General features: G+C 44.9%; 2 protein-coding genes across 5 annotated transcripts in view; both read right to left on the bottom strand.

Moving 5' to 3' along the window:
- The window catches only part of LOC105488720 (PPFIA binding protein 2), a 143,918-nt gene extending 142,735 nt beyond the window's left edge, over positions 1-1,183 (bottom strand). The window contains exon 1 of one of the 4 annotated variants that reach the window (XM_011753045.3): positions 852-1,183. The gene's annotated coding sequence lies outside the window, so the exon portion shown is untranslated. The remainder of the gene's footprint in view (positions 1-851) is intronic. The other 3 variants (XM_011753048.3, XM_011753047.3, XM_071075144.1) reach the window with 3 other exon arrangements.
- A 165-nt stretch (positions 1,184-1,348) lies between these two features.
- LOC105488717 (olfactomedin like 1) overlaps positions 1,349-16,537 on the bottom strand; it is a 28,311-nt gene continuing 13,122 nt past the window's right edge. Inside the window, exon 3 of the mRNA XM_011753041.3 lies at positions 1,349-5,614. Coding sequence (XP_011751343.1) covers positions 4,824-5,614 — 791 coding nt within the window. The 3' untranslated portion in view covers positions 1,349-4,823. The remainder of the gene's footprint in view (positions 5,615-16,537) is intronic.

Genomic DNA, 16,537 nt, shown 5'->3' on the forward strand with positions numbered 1-16,537 from the left:
AGAGATGAAGAGAAAGACAGAAGAGAGATGAAGAGAAAGACAGGAAATAGACCAAAATATAGAAAAAGGAGACGGATCTATACCAATTATCCGGTTGCTCTAAAAGTAAAAATATAATTAGATTCGTTTTTTAAGAAGATTAAACACTGGCAAAAATGCCTGTCTTAATCCTACCCAAATGCTGGAAGTTCTGTTCTCTAGTTACATAATCTTATTTTCATCCGAGGAAAATCTGCGGGTCTTAAGTCTGATGTGATGAGGTGAAGAGCCCACTTTTAAATAGGACCGTCCCCATCCTGCAATCTACGGGGAGGCAGTGGTTTTAGATTTTGAAAAGCGTGCTGTATTTTTGCACTTACACTACAGAACTGGCTTTAGCCGAGGCGTTGCATCTAGACACACGCTGTGTCCAACAGAGAATTGCCTGGGCTGGACAGACCTAAAGCTTCCGCAACCTCCTTAGGCTCCCTAGTCCACGCAGCTGCTCCCCGGGCTGAGCAGGGCTGAGACGCGCCGCACAGAACTCAGGGACCCCACCTCCCTGCGCATCTCCAGGGCCACGCTGGCACCTGCAGGAGTGCGGACTGTCCGCTGATCCCAGGCAGGGTGGGGTGGAGATTCGCAGCCAACCCACAGGAGTTCTGCCCTCCTCCCAGGCTTCTGGCCAGTGGAGTTGCAGAAGGGTCCCCGTCCTCGAGCCTGGGACACGCTCCGGGGCTCACGGAGACACTGACCCGCACGCCCCCGTGGTTCGTAGCTCTGGGGGCGCTCCACTCCCCAGGCAATGCTCCCGACGGGGATCCCAACCCCGACCGCGCGGCGAGCCCGGGGTGTTGGGAAAGCCCACTGACCTGGGTGCGGGGCCGCGGCTCCTCTCCGGGCGGCTCAGGTGTGCGGGCCGCTCCCGTGTCCCTCCCACCTTCAAACATGAGAGCCCAGAAGCGAGCGACAAGCCACTGGCCCACCGACCAACTGCCGGACCAAGCGCCCGACCAACCAGCGGACCGACCGCAGCGGCCGGGGCCGGCGCCCACGTGACGGGGCGGGGACCTGAGGGAGGCTCTTCCCGGAGCGCCGCGCCCCCACCCCGGGACCTGCCACGGGGACCACCCTCTCGGGAACCCGCTCCCTCTCGGGCACCGAGAAAGCCTGCTGGGACCCGTCCGCCAGAGTTCCTGTTCCCCGGGGACCGGACTGGTCAGCCCCGCCCCTTCGAACCTGCCTAGTCCCCACCCTCTGGGCCGCGAGTCCCGGCACCAGCCCGGAGTCTCTCGGCGGACCGCGCCCCCTCCCGGGAGCCCCGCCCCGCCCCGCCCCGCCCCGCCCCGCCAGCCGCACCTCCTCCTCCGCACAGCTCCGGTTGCTGGGAGGCCCGGGTGGGTCCCCAGCGCTCTGGCTGCTAGTATCCTGGGCTTCTCCAGCCCTTCAGCGCCGTTCTCCGGTCACAGGGAATGAAAGCGAGGAAGAAGGAAACTGTGTCGAGAATTGCAAAGGGAGAAAGCATAGAAAACCCACATTAGAGGCACACCCAGAGCAGCAACCCTTCGAAGCATCCCGACTTCCTCAGGCCGCATGGGATCCCAGCAAAACTGAGGTGGTCTCTGAGCCGTCCTCCCTAAGCAGGTCGGAAAGCCCCGAATCACCCCAGGTCCCGCCGCGCTCCACTCGCGACCTGGGGTGGTGGAGGTCCCTCTAGTGGTTGGCACCAAACAAAAGTTCTGTCTTGCAAAGAGCCGAGGTCAGGAAGCATTTCCCTGTGCCCAGCACCAAGGATCTGGGACCTTAGGTCCAAGAAAAGCGTTGGCAATGTCTGACCACAAGAATGGGTTCTCGAACTGGGGAGGAGTGAACCCTGGAGACCTGGTCCAACCCCTACCTTCAGTGTGTGGCCTGAACCCGTTTTGGTTGTACTGCTAGGCTGTGGCCCTGCCCACGCCTCCAAGGACTGGCTGCTGTTAAGCTGTTTAAAATCCCTGTAGGCCTCAGATGGCAGCGACACCAGGGACTCTGGCATAGTCCCCAGCTCTGGCAGGAGTCACCACAGCTCTGGCCTTTAGTTCTCTACAGGCTGGAGTGTCAACAAACTCCACAGGATACAACTTTTTCGAACCAAATTTACCCTCGCGGTCTGAAGTGACCAGTGGGCCCAGGAGACTTTTACATGTGAACAGAACCTAAGCCACCCTGGCAAATATGAGACGTGTGGTCACTGCAGGAACCTGGCCAGCAGCAGACCAAAGCACAGCCAGCAGGGGAAGGCTGGGGCCCGCAAGAGTTGTGTTACAACAGGACACCCTTCAGTTCTCTTTCACTTCCTTAAAATAGCAGCAGAGAGGCTTTTGTAGAGCGAGGCTGCCGCAGTTCACAAGAGTTCGTGGCCGTTTCCAAACCCCACACTTTATTGCCCTAGTGGACCCACTCCCTTATCTCAGCCCCCAGAAACTGCTAGCCTGTTCTTAAAACGATACAATTACCTTTTTAAATGTTCTAAGTCACCGGCTCTGGAGCTTCTTTGCACTTTGGAACCACATTGCGGGAAGGGACTTTAAAAATACTGATGTCTTGATTCATCCCCAGAGGTTATGATTTAATGGTCTTGGGGGTATGGCCATGGCATGAGGACTCTTAAAACTCCACAGGTGATTCTTATGTGCAACAAAGTTTAAGAATCACTGATGTAGGTCATGTTGATGTCAGTCTTCACTTAAATCCAACAAGACCCCAGAGCTAAAAAGTTCACCTGAAAGAAACCCCATTCCCAGGCCTGCATACTGACCTGCCCTGGCTCACAAGAAGCAAAGTGGTCCCTTAACAGGGGCTTCCTGGAGAAAATGTCTTGACCTAAAAGAGTGATTCAAGCTGCAGGGATTTAAGGTAGCTACCAAGGTGAGTTGTTAGGGGCAGATGTGCCCCGCAGAGCTGTCCATCAAATCATATCCCAGATGGAATCTAGAAAGCACATTTCAGGCAACCTCTCCTCTGTGCCTCCAAAGGAACTATGGTTGCAGGACTCACTCCTATTGATAAATCTACCCCATTATCCTCTGTGAGGCAGCCTACATTGCTTATATCTGTGAAATAGGTGGGTAATAGGGCAGGTAATATCACATTTATTTTATTCATACCTATCTCATTCCACAAAGGATATGGGCTCTCTGTACCCTTCTGTTAGAACTGTGGGTAATTACACTGTATCCATGGGTTGAGTAATTCCCTTTTGCCAAAGATCTACTCAAATGCTATGGAAAAAAACATTTTGTCTTCACTGCCTATGGTCCCAGCCTGGGCTTGGCAAAGACAGGAAAACAGCTGCAAGCACACAAAGCAAACTTTCTCATGTGACCAACCTGGAAAGAGAGAGGCCTCAGCACGTGACACAGACTGGCACCACAGCCTGCACTTGTGACTTGAACTTAGCTGAATTGGACAAACACGTGGGAAACACTGAGGAAGCCCCTGTCAAGAGGCATGCTGCCCTCGGTGCCACAGGGCATGCCTGCTGTGGCAGAGTCGCTTGCCTGCTGTATGACTTCTGTCCAGATTCCAGAATATTTATTAAGGGCCTCAGTGTGTTGGAAATCATTCACTGTAAACCTAACACAAGCAGCACTCCCAGAAAGCTTTTATGCTTAGGGTATGTGGGCAAATATAACCTGATGGGGTTATTTGCTCAGTGTCACTTTTATTGAATTTAAAGCAAAAAGAGAGAAACAGAGGACAGCAAGACAAGGGGAGGCTAGAGTTGGGGGTCCTCACTCTTAGACTAGTTTTCTGGAGGAATTATTGTTTGAAAGGCCTATTGAAAGGTCTTGCACAGACATGAAAACTGGCTAAAGGGGCAGACTGTTATTTTTAAGCTGAAATGATGAACACATTGACTATAAGAGTACGTGAACAAACATACATATTTGATGTTTCCTTGGGCGATGGAAAGACCGGCATTTGTATTTTCTAGCTGTATCTTTCACTTTGTAATTGTGTTACTCACCTAAACTCTAGAATGACAGCTGTAAAGACTTGTGCATGTTTCACAATGGTGAAATGAGAATTAAATGATGTGCAAACACTCTACACCTGGAAAGTGGCATTCAAATGTTAACATTTTCACTTTATTATTACACCTGCCTAGCTTAGTGGAAGGACAGGGCTAGGGGAAATAGAGGTTAGACCTCAATAAGATATAGTACTTTAAGCCAGGTGTGGTGGCACATGCCTGTAATCCCGGGTACTTAGGAGGCTGAGGCAGGAGGATCTCTTGAGCTCTGGAGTTTGAGACCAGCCTGGGCAACATAGTGAGACCTTGTCTCAAAAAAAAAAAAAAAAAGAAAGAAAGAAAGAAAGAAATATTAATAGTACTTTAGTTGGGCAGTGAAAATAGGAGAATATCAATAGACATTTGAAAAAGAGGGAAGAGCTTCAGCAAAGGCCGGGGGAGAGAAAAGCCAGTGGTGAATATTAGGGGCTGGTATATAACTCTAATTGTGGGAGGGAAGAGGGCAGAGTTACAGTAAATGCTGGGGGGGAGTAAAAGAAAAGGCTTGAAGTAAGCTGTATCAGAATGTGGTCAGCCTTGAGAACCAGGAGGTTTGGGGGAGTAATGGACATTGTTGAAACTTTTCTAATGATATGCTCTTGCTCTCATCTAAGCTCCTGGAAGATACCTAAGGCAGTGACATCTGGGTAAGGATGCATATGTATTTCCACTTCTACACACTCTTCCTGTGTGTGATTAGAGGGATACCATATTGTGAAGGGGCTGTAGCCTCACTGTCCTGTAGAACAGCTGCCAAAGCCACAGTGCTCTTTCTCCCAGCTGTAATGCATTACTTCAGAGGCAGCTTTCTCTTTGTCTGGAGCTTGTAAATGATTTGGTTTCCTTCATTCCAGGCATAGAGCTGCTTATCTCTGGGGTTGTAATGGATCATGGAGTGACTTCTTGGTCTCTTGGGGAAGAACAAGTTGGGCAAGTCCTCCTCACTGATAGTGCCCAGTGGATCATAGACACAGGTGATGCGATGAGGGCCCTGGCCTCCAGTACGGTAGACCACATAGAGAACCCCACACAAGAGGAATGAGGCTTCAGCATCCTGGCTTCTGCATGGGGTATCCCATGAATGCTCCACTCCCAGTGTGCCCGGCTCAATCTTTGTGAGAACCAAATGGCTATGAGTGCCTGGCCCGGAGTGGATGGCCCAGAGCCCATGCTCATCCACAGCCAGATCAATATAAGTTGAAGGGGAGTGCTGGTAAACCAATGCTCGGCCTACCCCTCCTGGGAGCAGCATTCGATCTTCCACAGTCCTCTTCTGCAGGTTATATTTGATTATCTCATTAGAAGTCGCCTGGTTGTGAAAAAATAGAAAACCTTTGTAGATCACTTGGCCTGTTCCCTGCCAGGAAAGTGTTAGGATTTGCTTCCGGGGAGCTGGCTTGGTGTTATCCTCCATGAATGCCCGTATGTTTGCAAATTCCCAAACAGTGTTGTTTCTGGATCCAATTAACAAGTACACCTTTGGAGAGTTATAGACAGCATCTTTCATCCAAGAGCCATGTGTGTCCATCATCTTCTTCACTATTTTCAGAGACTTTATGCTCATCAGCATGTTGTCACAGCCTGGCCAAACAGGAGAAAAAGGAGAGATTACTTTAAAAACATGAGCTGTCTGCTTTCTGGAAGGCTCACTGTGCTTGGTAAATCTTGTTTCCTTTCAGGTTTAATACTGGTAGGGAATATTTTCAGTTCTACTGTGACATGACAGTCCTTAGAAGAAGGGTTTCCCTTGGAAAATCCTAGAGTGAAAATGCAACATAGGCATGCATTTTGTTTCCTTAAGAAAAAGGGCATTTAAATCCCAGCAAGAAGCTAAGCCCATTCTTTCACCTCCTTATTTTCACAGATTGTTTTTTCCTTAGTGTCCATAATAGTTATTGTATATAGATCAACCACAATTCATTGTATGACTCAATGAATGAAAGAATAAATAAATGGTCTCTGTTAAGGGACTTGCTATCCAGTTCTAAGAGTCAGCATTTTATTCACTTCAGGATATTAACAGCTATTTGCTGTTTCACAGACCGTGTTCACTGTCTAGAGCACTTGGGATTGACACAGTGAGAATGACTTAGGTGTGAAGACACTAATTCAATTCCATTTACCACGATTTTATTGTACTGTGTACTTAGGTTACAATGTTTCCAGAATGGTTCTAAGTATGGAGGATAAAAAATACAATATCAACCCTACACCTCGAGGAGATTATCTCCTAGTGAAGGATTCTGACCCTTAACATGACTACAACATTATAAGAGCTCTATTTATTTATTCATGAATGTATGAATGAACGCATATAGTTAGCAGACACCGGATACCTACAAGGAGCAAGATAATGAGCGAGGTATTATGAGCTGGGGTTATGAGCATAAACTGGGCATGGTTCTTTCTATTAAGTCCAGGACTAACTAGAATATAGGGAGTAAAGTGGAATTTTAAGAATAGAGAAAGGAAATGTCATTTGATGCAGGGAAGAATCTGTATTTGATTTGGTCCTTGAAGGATAAATGGAGTTGAATACTCAGAGAGGAGTGGAGAAGCATTCCAGACAGCAAACAAAACCACTTTCAGGAAAGTACTCTAAGATTAGGTAAAGAAGTGTAGAGTTTAGACCAATACAAGCTAATGTTTGATGTTGCTTCAAACTAGATATATAAAGCAAAGTACAGTTGACCCTTGAACATGAGTTTTAACTGTGCAGATCTCTTAAAATGTGGATTCTCTCCTGTCTCTGCCAGCCTGAGACAGCAAAGCCAACCCCTTCTTTTCTTCCTTCTCAGCCTACTCAGTGTGAAAAGGATGATGAGGATAAAGACCTTTATGATGATCCACTTCCACTTAATGAACAGTAAATCTATTTTCTTTCCTTATGATTTTCTTAATGACATTTTCTTTTCTCTAGCTTACTTTATTTTTAGAATAAAGTTGCAGTGCTCTTTCTCCCAGCTATAACGCATTACTTCAGAGGCAGCTTTCTCTTTGTCTGGATTTGTAAATAGGAAAGGACCAGATTAACATTCACAATATGTGTTAATCGACGTTTACCTTATCAGTCAGTCTTCTGGTCAACAGCAGACTATCCATAGTTAAGTTTTGGAGGAGTTAAAAGTTACACATAGGCTGGACATGGTGGCTCACACCTGTAATATCCCAGCACTTTGAGAGGCTGAGGTGGGCAGATCACAAGGTCAGGAGATTGAGACCATCCTGGCCAACAGGGTGAAACCCTGTCTTTACAAAAATTAGCTGGGTGTGGTAGTGCGTGCTGGTAGTCCCAGCCACTTGGGAAGCTGAGGCAGGAGAATCGCTTGAACCCAGGAGGCGGAGGTTGCGGTGAGTCAAGATCATGCCACTGCACTCCAGCCTGGCAACAGAGGGAGACTCCATCTCAAAAAAAAAAAAAAAATGTTGCACATAAATTTTCAACACACAAGGGTCAGCACCCCTAGCAACCACATTATCCAAGGGTCAATTATAGTAGATTGAAGCCATCTCTATGCCTGGAACCTTAAGGGCCAGGCTAAGGAATTTGGATTTTATTCCATAGATGGAGAGATACTGAAGTTTTTGAGCAGGAGTGAAATAAAGGCTGTCAAGACTGTTCCACAAGGTTAAGCTAGAAGTCCTGTGTATGATGGACATTTGGAGTGAGACCAAAATCAGGGAAATCAATTAGTAGATTATTTCTTTAATCCAAATGGGATGATAAATGATCTAAACTGGAAGAAAGGAGAAAAGTGAAGTAAAATGAAGGAGTTACAGTTTTCTAGCTCCTCAGTGCCACTTCAGGCTACTATTCTTCCCACCTACAGCAAAATCTCTTCCTTTTTAGTATTCATGCTTTGTGTCTCATGCTGTCAACTCCTCCCAGTCTAAATCATTGGCAATTCTCCAGGACACTACCCTATATGCATGGAGCATGTCCACCTCTTCAATTCCATGGAAACTTACTTTTAAACCACATTAGCATCCTTCTCCAGGGTTATACTCTGATCTCCCATTCCCAACAACTATTTCGTATCTGAAATCGAAAACCCCAGTATCCCACTCACCATGGTTATTCTTCCATTCCTCACTCCTTTGCTCATGCCTTCCAGTCCCTTGGCCTCTACTTTCTCCCAGGTCATCAGCCCTCTCTTGACCTTGCTTTCTTTCCTATACAGCCTAAACCACTCTAATAGCTCTCTCACTGGCATTCTCACCCATCAACCCCTAGTTATGCCACAATATCCACCCAACAAAAGTCCCTGGCCCAGAATAAGTTCAAACATCTGCCTTGTCCTGGAGTTGAGTGTTGATGGAGGAGAAAATCTCACAATGGTGTATATTGGTGCCACTAGACATAAGGGGTCTCCAGTGTCAACTGAGCCCCAAATACCATACTGGTCTTCATGGTTAGCCCACCATCTTCACATAATACTAATATCTTCCCTACCCCGCCCCACCCATCCTGCCCTGGCCAGTCCCTTCACCAACAGCAGATTAATTCCTTTGAAAAAACAAATACCATTAGACATGAACTCTTTTCACTTCCTGTCTCCTCACTTATAAACTTTTCTTTAGTTGTTCCCCTGTTGCTACCCTCACACACATCTTAGAAGAAACTGTGTCATTTCTCCTGTCCAAGACTAATACATTCACTTGTACTGTGATCTCATCTTTTCCTGGCTTCTTCTAGACTTCCTTGATGAATTATCCCTTTTCTGTTATCTTTAATTTCTCCTTCATTACTAGATTCTTAGCCTTAGCTTATAAGCATCTAGCCTACATTAAAACAACAACAATTCACCTTCAACTAGGCACCTTTTTCTAGTTGCTTCATTATCTCTTTCCATCATTTTATAGCCAGCTTCTCCTACAGAATAGGCTATACTCTGTAATCTACATCTTCATCTCCCATTCTTTTACTTCGCCATAACTCCATAGAAATTATTCTATATAATGTTACCAGGAACCTCATAACTGAAAACTCAAATAGATATTTTATGTCCATATTTTACTTGATCTTCCTGGAGCATGGTCAGTTCTTCCTCCTTGAAGATTGATGTGAATCAGGATAAGATCAGCTCTACTGGTCATTTCAAGAAAAGTCGGTCATCAGTTCTAATTTTGGACTTTTTTTTGGAGACAGCTTTTTACTCTATTAAACAGGCTAGAGTGCAGTGGCATGATCTTGGCTCACTGTAGCCTCAACTTCCTGAGCTCAAGCAATCCCCCCACCTCCTCCTCCTGAGTAGCTGGTACTAAAGATGCATACCAACAGGCCCAGCTAATTTTGTTTATTTTTTGCAGCAATGAGGTCTACTATGTTGCCCAGGCTAGTCTCAAACTCTAGGACTCAAGTGGTCTTCCTGCCTTGGCCTCCCAAAGTGCTAGGATTACAGGCATGAGATACCACTCCCAGCCAATTGTGGACTCTTGTTGAGACTGCCTTATCAGGCCATCTGTTGTGAGGTGAGCAATGTCATGGAAGCAGGGAGTGGTGGTCTTGCTAGGAGCATGAGGAAACTTGCAGGTCTACCGCAAATCCTGCTGAAGTTTCTATTATGGGTAGGAAAGAGTAGTCTTAATAAGAGCATAGGAATCCTGGGCCTCCCTCATTGACTTCTGGGTGTGAGGTGGTGGAATGATAGTTAGATAGAGTCTTTAAAGGACAACTGAGCACTCTGAGGAGCTCCTTCAAATCCTTTGAAAGGCTTTGGTATAAGAAGCTGGATGTGGACCGGACACCGTGGCTCACACCTGTAAGCCCAGCACTTTGGAAGGCCAAGACAGATAAATCACTTGATCTCAGGGGTTCAAGACCAGCCTGGGCAACAGAGTGAGACCCCATTCCTACAAAAAATGCAATAATTAGCCGGGTGTAGTGGTGTGCACCTGTAGTCACAGCTACTCGGGAGGCTGAAGTAGGAGGGTCATGTGAGCTCAGGGGGTAGAGGTTGCAGTGAGCTGAGATCATGCCACTGCATTCCAGCCTGAGTGAGAGAGCCAGACCCTGTCTCAAAAAAAAAAAAAAAAAAAAAAAAAAAAGTTGGATGTGTCAGCAGGTTGTCATTTTCTTAATCAGTGCTTGGGTTCTTAAAGCCCACTGAAGGTCAACTGGAGTCATAGGACAAGAAACAGAATGAAGGAAAGAAGACTGGACAGGAGGAAGAGAGATGCACAGTGAGATGGGTCCCAGAGGTTCGGAGGTAAGCAAGCATGTTAGCAAACTGCTTGTTATATGCCAGCTGTGGGCAGCAGTCCTATCACGCTTTCCATATGACTATCACACTTTCTCATCTCCCTGCAAGCCTCCATCATACCCTTGCATGGAGATCTTCCCACTTACTCCATGAGAAAGTAGAAGCAATCCTAGGAGAACTGCACCATCTCCTGCCTGGACTACTGTGGCAGCAGTCTCCTATATGGTGTTCATGCCTCCATCCTTGCCTCCCATAGTCCAATTCCCACAGCAGCCAAAGGCATGCTTTTAAAATGTAAGTCACATCATGTCCTGTGTCTGCTTGAAACCCTCCATTGGCTTCTCATTTCACTCAGAGTGAAATGGATAAAGCTTGGGTCTTTACCTCCAAAGCCACACGTAAGCTGTTCTCCTATTGCTTCTCTCTCTGTTCTTCCACTCCTTGTCCCCTACAACTTCTCCACCTTGTTCATTTTTTTCTACCACACTGACTTCTGCTATTTCTCAGATTGTACCAAACACACTCCTGCCTCAGGAACTTGGCACTTTTTGTTACCTCTGCTTGGAAACAAATATCTACATGGCTTCTTCCCTTGCTGCCTTTAGGCCTGTTCCAAATGGTCCTTGATCATTTAGACCTTTTCCCATTACCCTATAAAAAAGGCAACCCTCTTCTCCAGCTCTCCAGGGACTCCTTTACCCTAGATCATTTTTCTCCATAGTGCTTATTTTGTCTGACATATTATACATTTGTCATTAGCATATTATTGCTTGATTCCCCTCAATAAAATGTAAACGCCGTGAGAGTATAAGCTTTGTCTTATCTGTTTCATTCACTACTGTATCTCTTGTTCTTAGAATAGCATCTGGCATATAGTAGTTCCGTATTTTCTGAATGAATAATGGATTTTCAACAACCAAATCCATCAACAAACTGCTCCTGACCCTGCATTCTCTGCCGTCCTTCTTGCGTCCTTTACTTTTGCAGTGGATCTCTTACCCTTTCACCTACTCAAGAACTTATGACCTGAAATTATCTTCCCTTTCCTACCTCAGTAGTCTCTTCCTCCCTATTGGATCATTCAGTAAATCATCCATCCTGGAAAAACCTACTAGCATGGCCCCATTTCTCTATTCCACTTTATATTAAAACTCCTTGAAAGAGGCGTTTCCTTACTTCCAATGATCCTCTAAGCCATTCTATTCAGACTTCAGTTCTCCACTGGTCTAAACTCTGCTGCCCATTTTTCTGAATCAGTCTCTGTCAAGGTCACCAACAGCCTCCATGTTGGCAAATCCAAGGGTCAATTCACAGGATTCATCCTTATCAACTTTACAGCCGAATTTGATTATTTGGTCAATATTTTCCCTCGAAACTCTTTCTCTTCCTGATTCTGGGATATCCCCCTCATGTTTGTCTTCCCATCTTTCTGGATTGTTTTTTATTGGTGTCCATTGCCAGTTTCTCCTCATCTTCCTCTTTTAAATACTCTATCCTCAGGCCTCCTCTTTTCTTTGTCTACAATCACTTTCTAAGTCATTCCATTCTATCTCTGAGACCATGGAAGTTCTAAATAATGATGACTACCAACTTTGTATCTTCAGCCCCTGTCTGGATATCTACTTAGTCCCAAACCTATTTATCTACCTGCTTATTCAATGTCCCTACTTGGATATCTTCAAACTTAACCTGTCCAAAGCGAAACTCTTACTTTTATCCTCCAAACTCTCTTTCTCCCTACTTTTTCCATTTCAGGCAAGATCCATAAACCACATTTCTTACTTAGAAATCCTTGATTTCTTTCCTTCTATTCTCCAACACCAGCAAATCCTGATAGTATAACTTCTCTTGAAATTATAATGTTACATAAGGCCAGGAGCGGTGGCTCACACCTATAATCCTAGCACTTTGGGAGGCCAAGTTGGGCAGATCACCTGAGGTCAGGAGTTCAAGACCAGCCTGGCCAACATGGCAAAACCCCATCTCTACTTAAAATACAAAAATTAGCCAGGCATAGTGGTGCATTCCTGTAATCACAGTTATTTGGGAGGCTAAGGCAGGAGAATTGCTTGAATCTGGGAGGCAGACGTTGGAGTAAGCCGAGATTGTGCCACTGCACTCCATCCTGGAGACAAAGTGAGACTCCGCCAAGAAAAAAAAAAGAAAAAGAAAAATTATAATGTTACATGAAAATACTCAAATATACATCTCACTTTCAACCTACTACCTCTTTTTGCCCTGGAATCCATTCATCATCACTTTTTGCCTAGACCACTATAATAGTCTCTACTTTGTCTCCCTGATTTTATTCTTACTTACCTTTAGTTAGTATGTTCTCCATAAAGCGGTATGAGTGATCTGTTTGAAAACATAAATTATGTGACTGGCCTGGCTAAACCCTTTCTATCATATTTAAAATAAAATCCTAAACCCTTGCCTAAGGAATCTACATAACGTGGCCCCTGCCTTTCTCTGTGACTTTCCCTGATACCTTTCTCCCCTTGCTCACTGTGTTGTGATTACATTGGTTGTCTTCCATCCTGCCAGGATGTCAAGTGTGTTTCTGCCTCAGGGCTCCCGCACTTGCAATTTTCTGCCTAGAGTGCTCTTTTTCTTGATCTTCCCACAGTTAGCTCCTATTTAGCCTTCAAGTCTCATTTTCAATATTATGTCTTTAAGAGGCTTCCTGTGACCACACTATGTAAATATGTCCACCCAAAAATTGTCTACTCTAGCCCTTTTCTTATTTCCTTGAGATTGCTTATCATATTCTTAATTATTTCATCTGTTTTATTTACTAGCTCATTGTCCTTCTCTCCCGCTCCCAGGCTTCTAGTCTCTGCTCCTTCATCTTCATGGATAGTGTCGTATCCCAGTGCCTAACTCAGTGAGTTGGGGGTTCGTAAATATCTGTTGAATGAATTTAAAAATAGTCTCATTTAAGCAGATATTATTCTAAAGTCTAAATATTACTGCACTTCCAGAGTTCTGACTGCAGGCCCATCTTAAGTAAATAATAATTTGTAAAGTACTTTAAAGCTTTTAAGATACTTTCAAACCCATTATTCCATTAAAAAATCTGACCCAAGGTTTTCATGAAGGGAATACATGGCAGAAGTGGGGGTGGGAGCAACCCTAGCTGGGAAGAGCTGAGTCTCAGGAAGTCAGTCCTTTCAGTGGTCATGACATCACTGGCTGTTCCCAGGGACACAGTGTCCTTGCCTGGCTTACACTGTGGCCAGAGCCAGACTTGGAGGCAAGCTGTAGAAGTCTCTCAGCCATCAGCTGCCCCCATGCTCCCCTGCTGACATGGTTCATCAGCCTGAGGGGTTGCTTTCTTGTGGCCTCCAGGTCAACATTGTCCTGGGTCAGCCCGGGTTATAGGAAGCCAAAGCCCTGGGGAGTGTGGAGAAGTCTGGGACAACAGGGAACCTTATGCATTGCAGGAGCAGCTAACAGAAGGACCCCCTGACACACTGAGCTACTGGGGTCCATAGGCTGCAGTGCAGAAGGATGGGGAATGATCTGCCCTGTTTGCTAGGGCCACCCCTCCACCTGAGCCCGAAAGAGCTTTCTTCAGTTTCCCAAGCCTAACCTGTCTCATGTGAAGCCTCTGCTCTTCCCTGATTCTATGCTGATTACAGAGGATGAGTAAGGGTTTAAGCCTGTGAGTGACCATAGAGGATTTTTATGGGGTAAGAGGGAAGGTCTATTGGCTGTGAGAAAAGCCCAGAAGCTATTCCTATTAAGGAACAAGCACAAGGGCTAGAGAAGTTAATAAATATCCAACAAATATATCTGACATATAGTATGCTTGGTACTGTGCTAGGCACTTTACATTAACTAATATAATTCTTTTTTTTAAGTTTTTAAACATTTTTTATTTGATTATTTTAGAGATAGGGTCTTGCTACGTTCACCAGGCTGGTCTCAAACTCCTGGCCTCAACCAACCCTCCTGGCCTTGGCCTCCCAAAGTGCTGGTATTACAGATGTGAGCTACCATGCCCAGCCCTATATAATTATTATTTTTTTAACTTTTTAAAATTTCTATTTTTAATTGACAAATAATTATATATATTGGTGGGGGGATACTATGATGTTTTAATATAAGTTTAAAATGTAGAACTCACAATTCTTACAATAAGCTTAAGTGGTAGATGTTTCAATACTCATTTTCCAAATGAGAAAACATTAAGGCCTGTATAAATTACCTGGAAAGGTCACACAGCCATAAAGGGGGATGCGGTCCTCTGAGCTCAGTCTGAGCTGGGAGGCAGCCAGTCAGGACCCCTCCAGCCAGCCCCAAGGGCACAGTGATGTGTATGTATGTATGTGGAGGGAAAGGATGAATAGCATCTGGGTGTGCAGAACGGTGGATGAGGGCAATGGGCTCTCTGGGACCTAGTCACAGACTAGGGGCCTTGACTAGGAAGCCCCCAGCCTTCCCATCCTTCTTGCCTGAAGAAAAGCCAACAGGCTTGCAGCCCAGCTACGGAGGGACTGTGTCTAAGAGCAAGGTCAATTAATGTCTCTCCCATAATAAAATGTTCATTTAAAATACAGTAGAAATGACTGGGCCCAGTGGCTCATGCCTGTAATCCCAGCACTTTGAGAGGTTGAGGTGGGAGGATCCCTTGAGTCCAGGAGTTCAAGACCAATGTGGGCAACATAGTGAGACCTCACTCCACAAAACATACAAAAATTAGTTGGGCTTGGTGGCACACTCCTGTAGTCCCAGCTACGTGGGAGGCTGAGGTTGGGAGGATCACTTGAGCCTGGGAGGTTGAGGCTGTAGTAAGCTGACAGTGCATCATTGTATTCTAGCCTGGGCAACAGAGGGAGACCCTGTCTCCAAACAAACAAACAACAACAACAAAACAAAACAATAAATCAGTCAATAAAGTAAAATACAGCAGAAACCAACACAAACTGCTTCTTTTACCCTCTTCTTTTCTAATGCAGAACCCTTGGAGAAGTAACACAAGAGTGGATATATGGTTTTGGTCAGGGAAACATAGTTCTGGAAAAAAAAAAAACAATTCCCCCCATGTTCCTTCTGCTTCTCCTATTCCTTCCTTTGTAGATGAAACCCAGGATTTGGAGTCAGAGATGTGAGTGGTCTGAACTCAGCCTTTGGCTCTGTGTGTCTCCCCAAAAGTCCCTTTGTCAACCCAACCTTGTTTTTCCCAGCTGTAAAACAAGAGGTTTAGGTTAGATGCTCTCTATATGTAGTTTTCAGCGCTGATACTCTGTAGGTTTTATCAATTCCTTTTCTTTTGGAATTTGAGGATAATATATTAATTTACAGTGTTCAAGTAAAAGGGTAAGTTAAAACTCCCTGCTGTGCTTCTCTTGAGAAGAGATAATTAGCAGGAAGAAAAGGTTGGGGAGGGATGGGAAATAAATTTGAAACCTTTGGGTCCAGCCAAGATGCAAATTTTTTTAACAGAGACAATGACATGCAGGGTTTCCCTGGCAAACCAGAGAATGAGAATCTGGGTTTCCCCCTCAGGCAGAATTGCAGACAAGCAATTAGGATAGAATTTGGCACAAGGCCTCACAGTAAATTCATACGCAAGTATTACTTATTTGAATCTTTTCATATAACTTGTAAATTCATACACAAATATCACTTACTTTAATCTTTTAAATACTTTTCCCCTGATTTAATAGCAACACTTTCCATATCTGGTGAGACGTATTACTTTATGTGGGAGTCACTCAGTCTGAGTTAAGGATCAGAAACACTGGTCTGGCTGCTGGTGGAGAATGGCTTGGGGATGGGGAAGGACAGAGGGATACCAGGTAATGAGTTTGTAAGTATGATCCAGATGAGAACTATCCAAATAGTGACGGATATAAGTAGTTAGAAAAAGGAGAGATCAGGTTTTAATAACTGATTCAATTGAGGGAACCTGTTGATACCAAATCAGACTCAAAAATGGGGTGATAGGGTACATGAGATAGCAGCAGAGAAGGTTGGCTTGGGAAGAGTGATGAATTCATTAAAGAGAAAAGAATTCTCTTAAAACCCTGAGTATTTTGACTGCTTCCTGAAATGCTGTTGTAAAACTTGACTTTTTCAACCATCTAGATTGTATTCATGTTCATAAACATTTGTCAATACTAATCAGCTGATAGGTAGGATGTAGGCACTGAGATGACAAAGATGATGGCTTTCAGACTTGTAGTCAGATATAAAATATCTATAAAATTGTCAGCATGGACTTATTCTAAAAATTAGGGGTATTTCATGATTTCGCCCACGGAATAAGTTTCAGATATCTCAGCATAGCATG

This window comes from Macaca nemestrina, chromosome 12 (genome assembly GCF_043159975.1).
Source record: "Macaca nemestrina isolate mMacNem1 chromosome 12, mMacNem.hap1, whole genome shotgun sequence".
NCBI classification, from domain to species: Eukaryota; Metazoa; Chordata; class Mammalia; order Primates; family Cercopithecidae; genus Macaca; species Macaca nemestrina.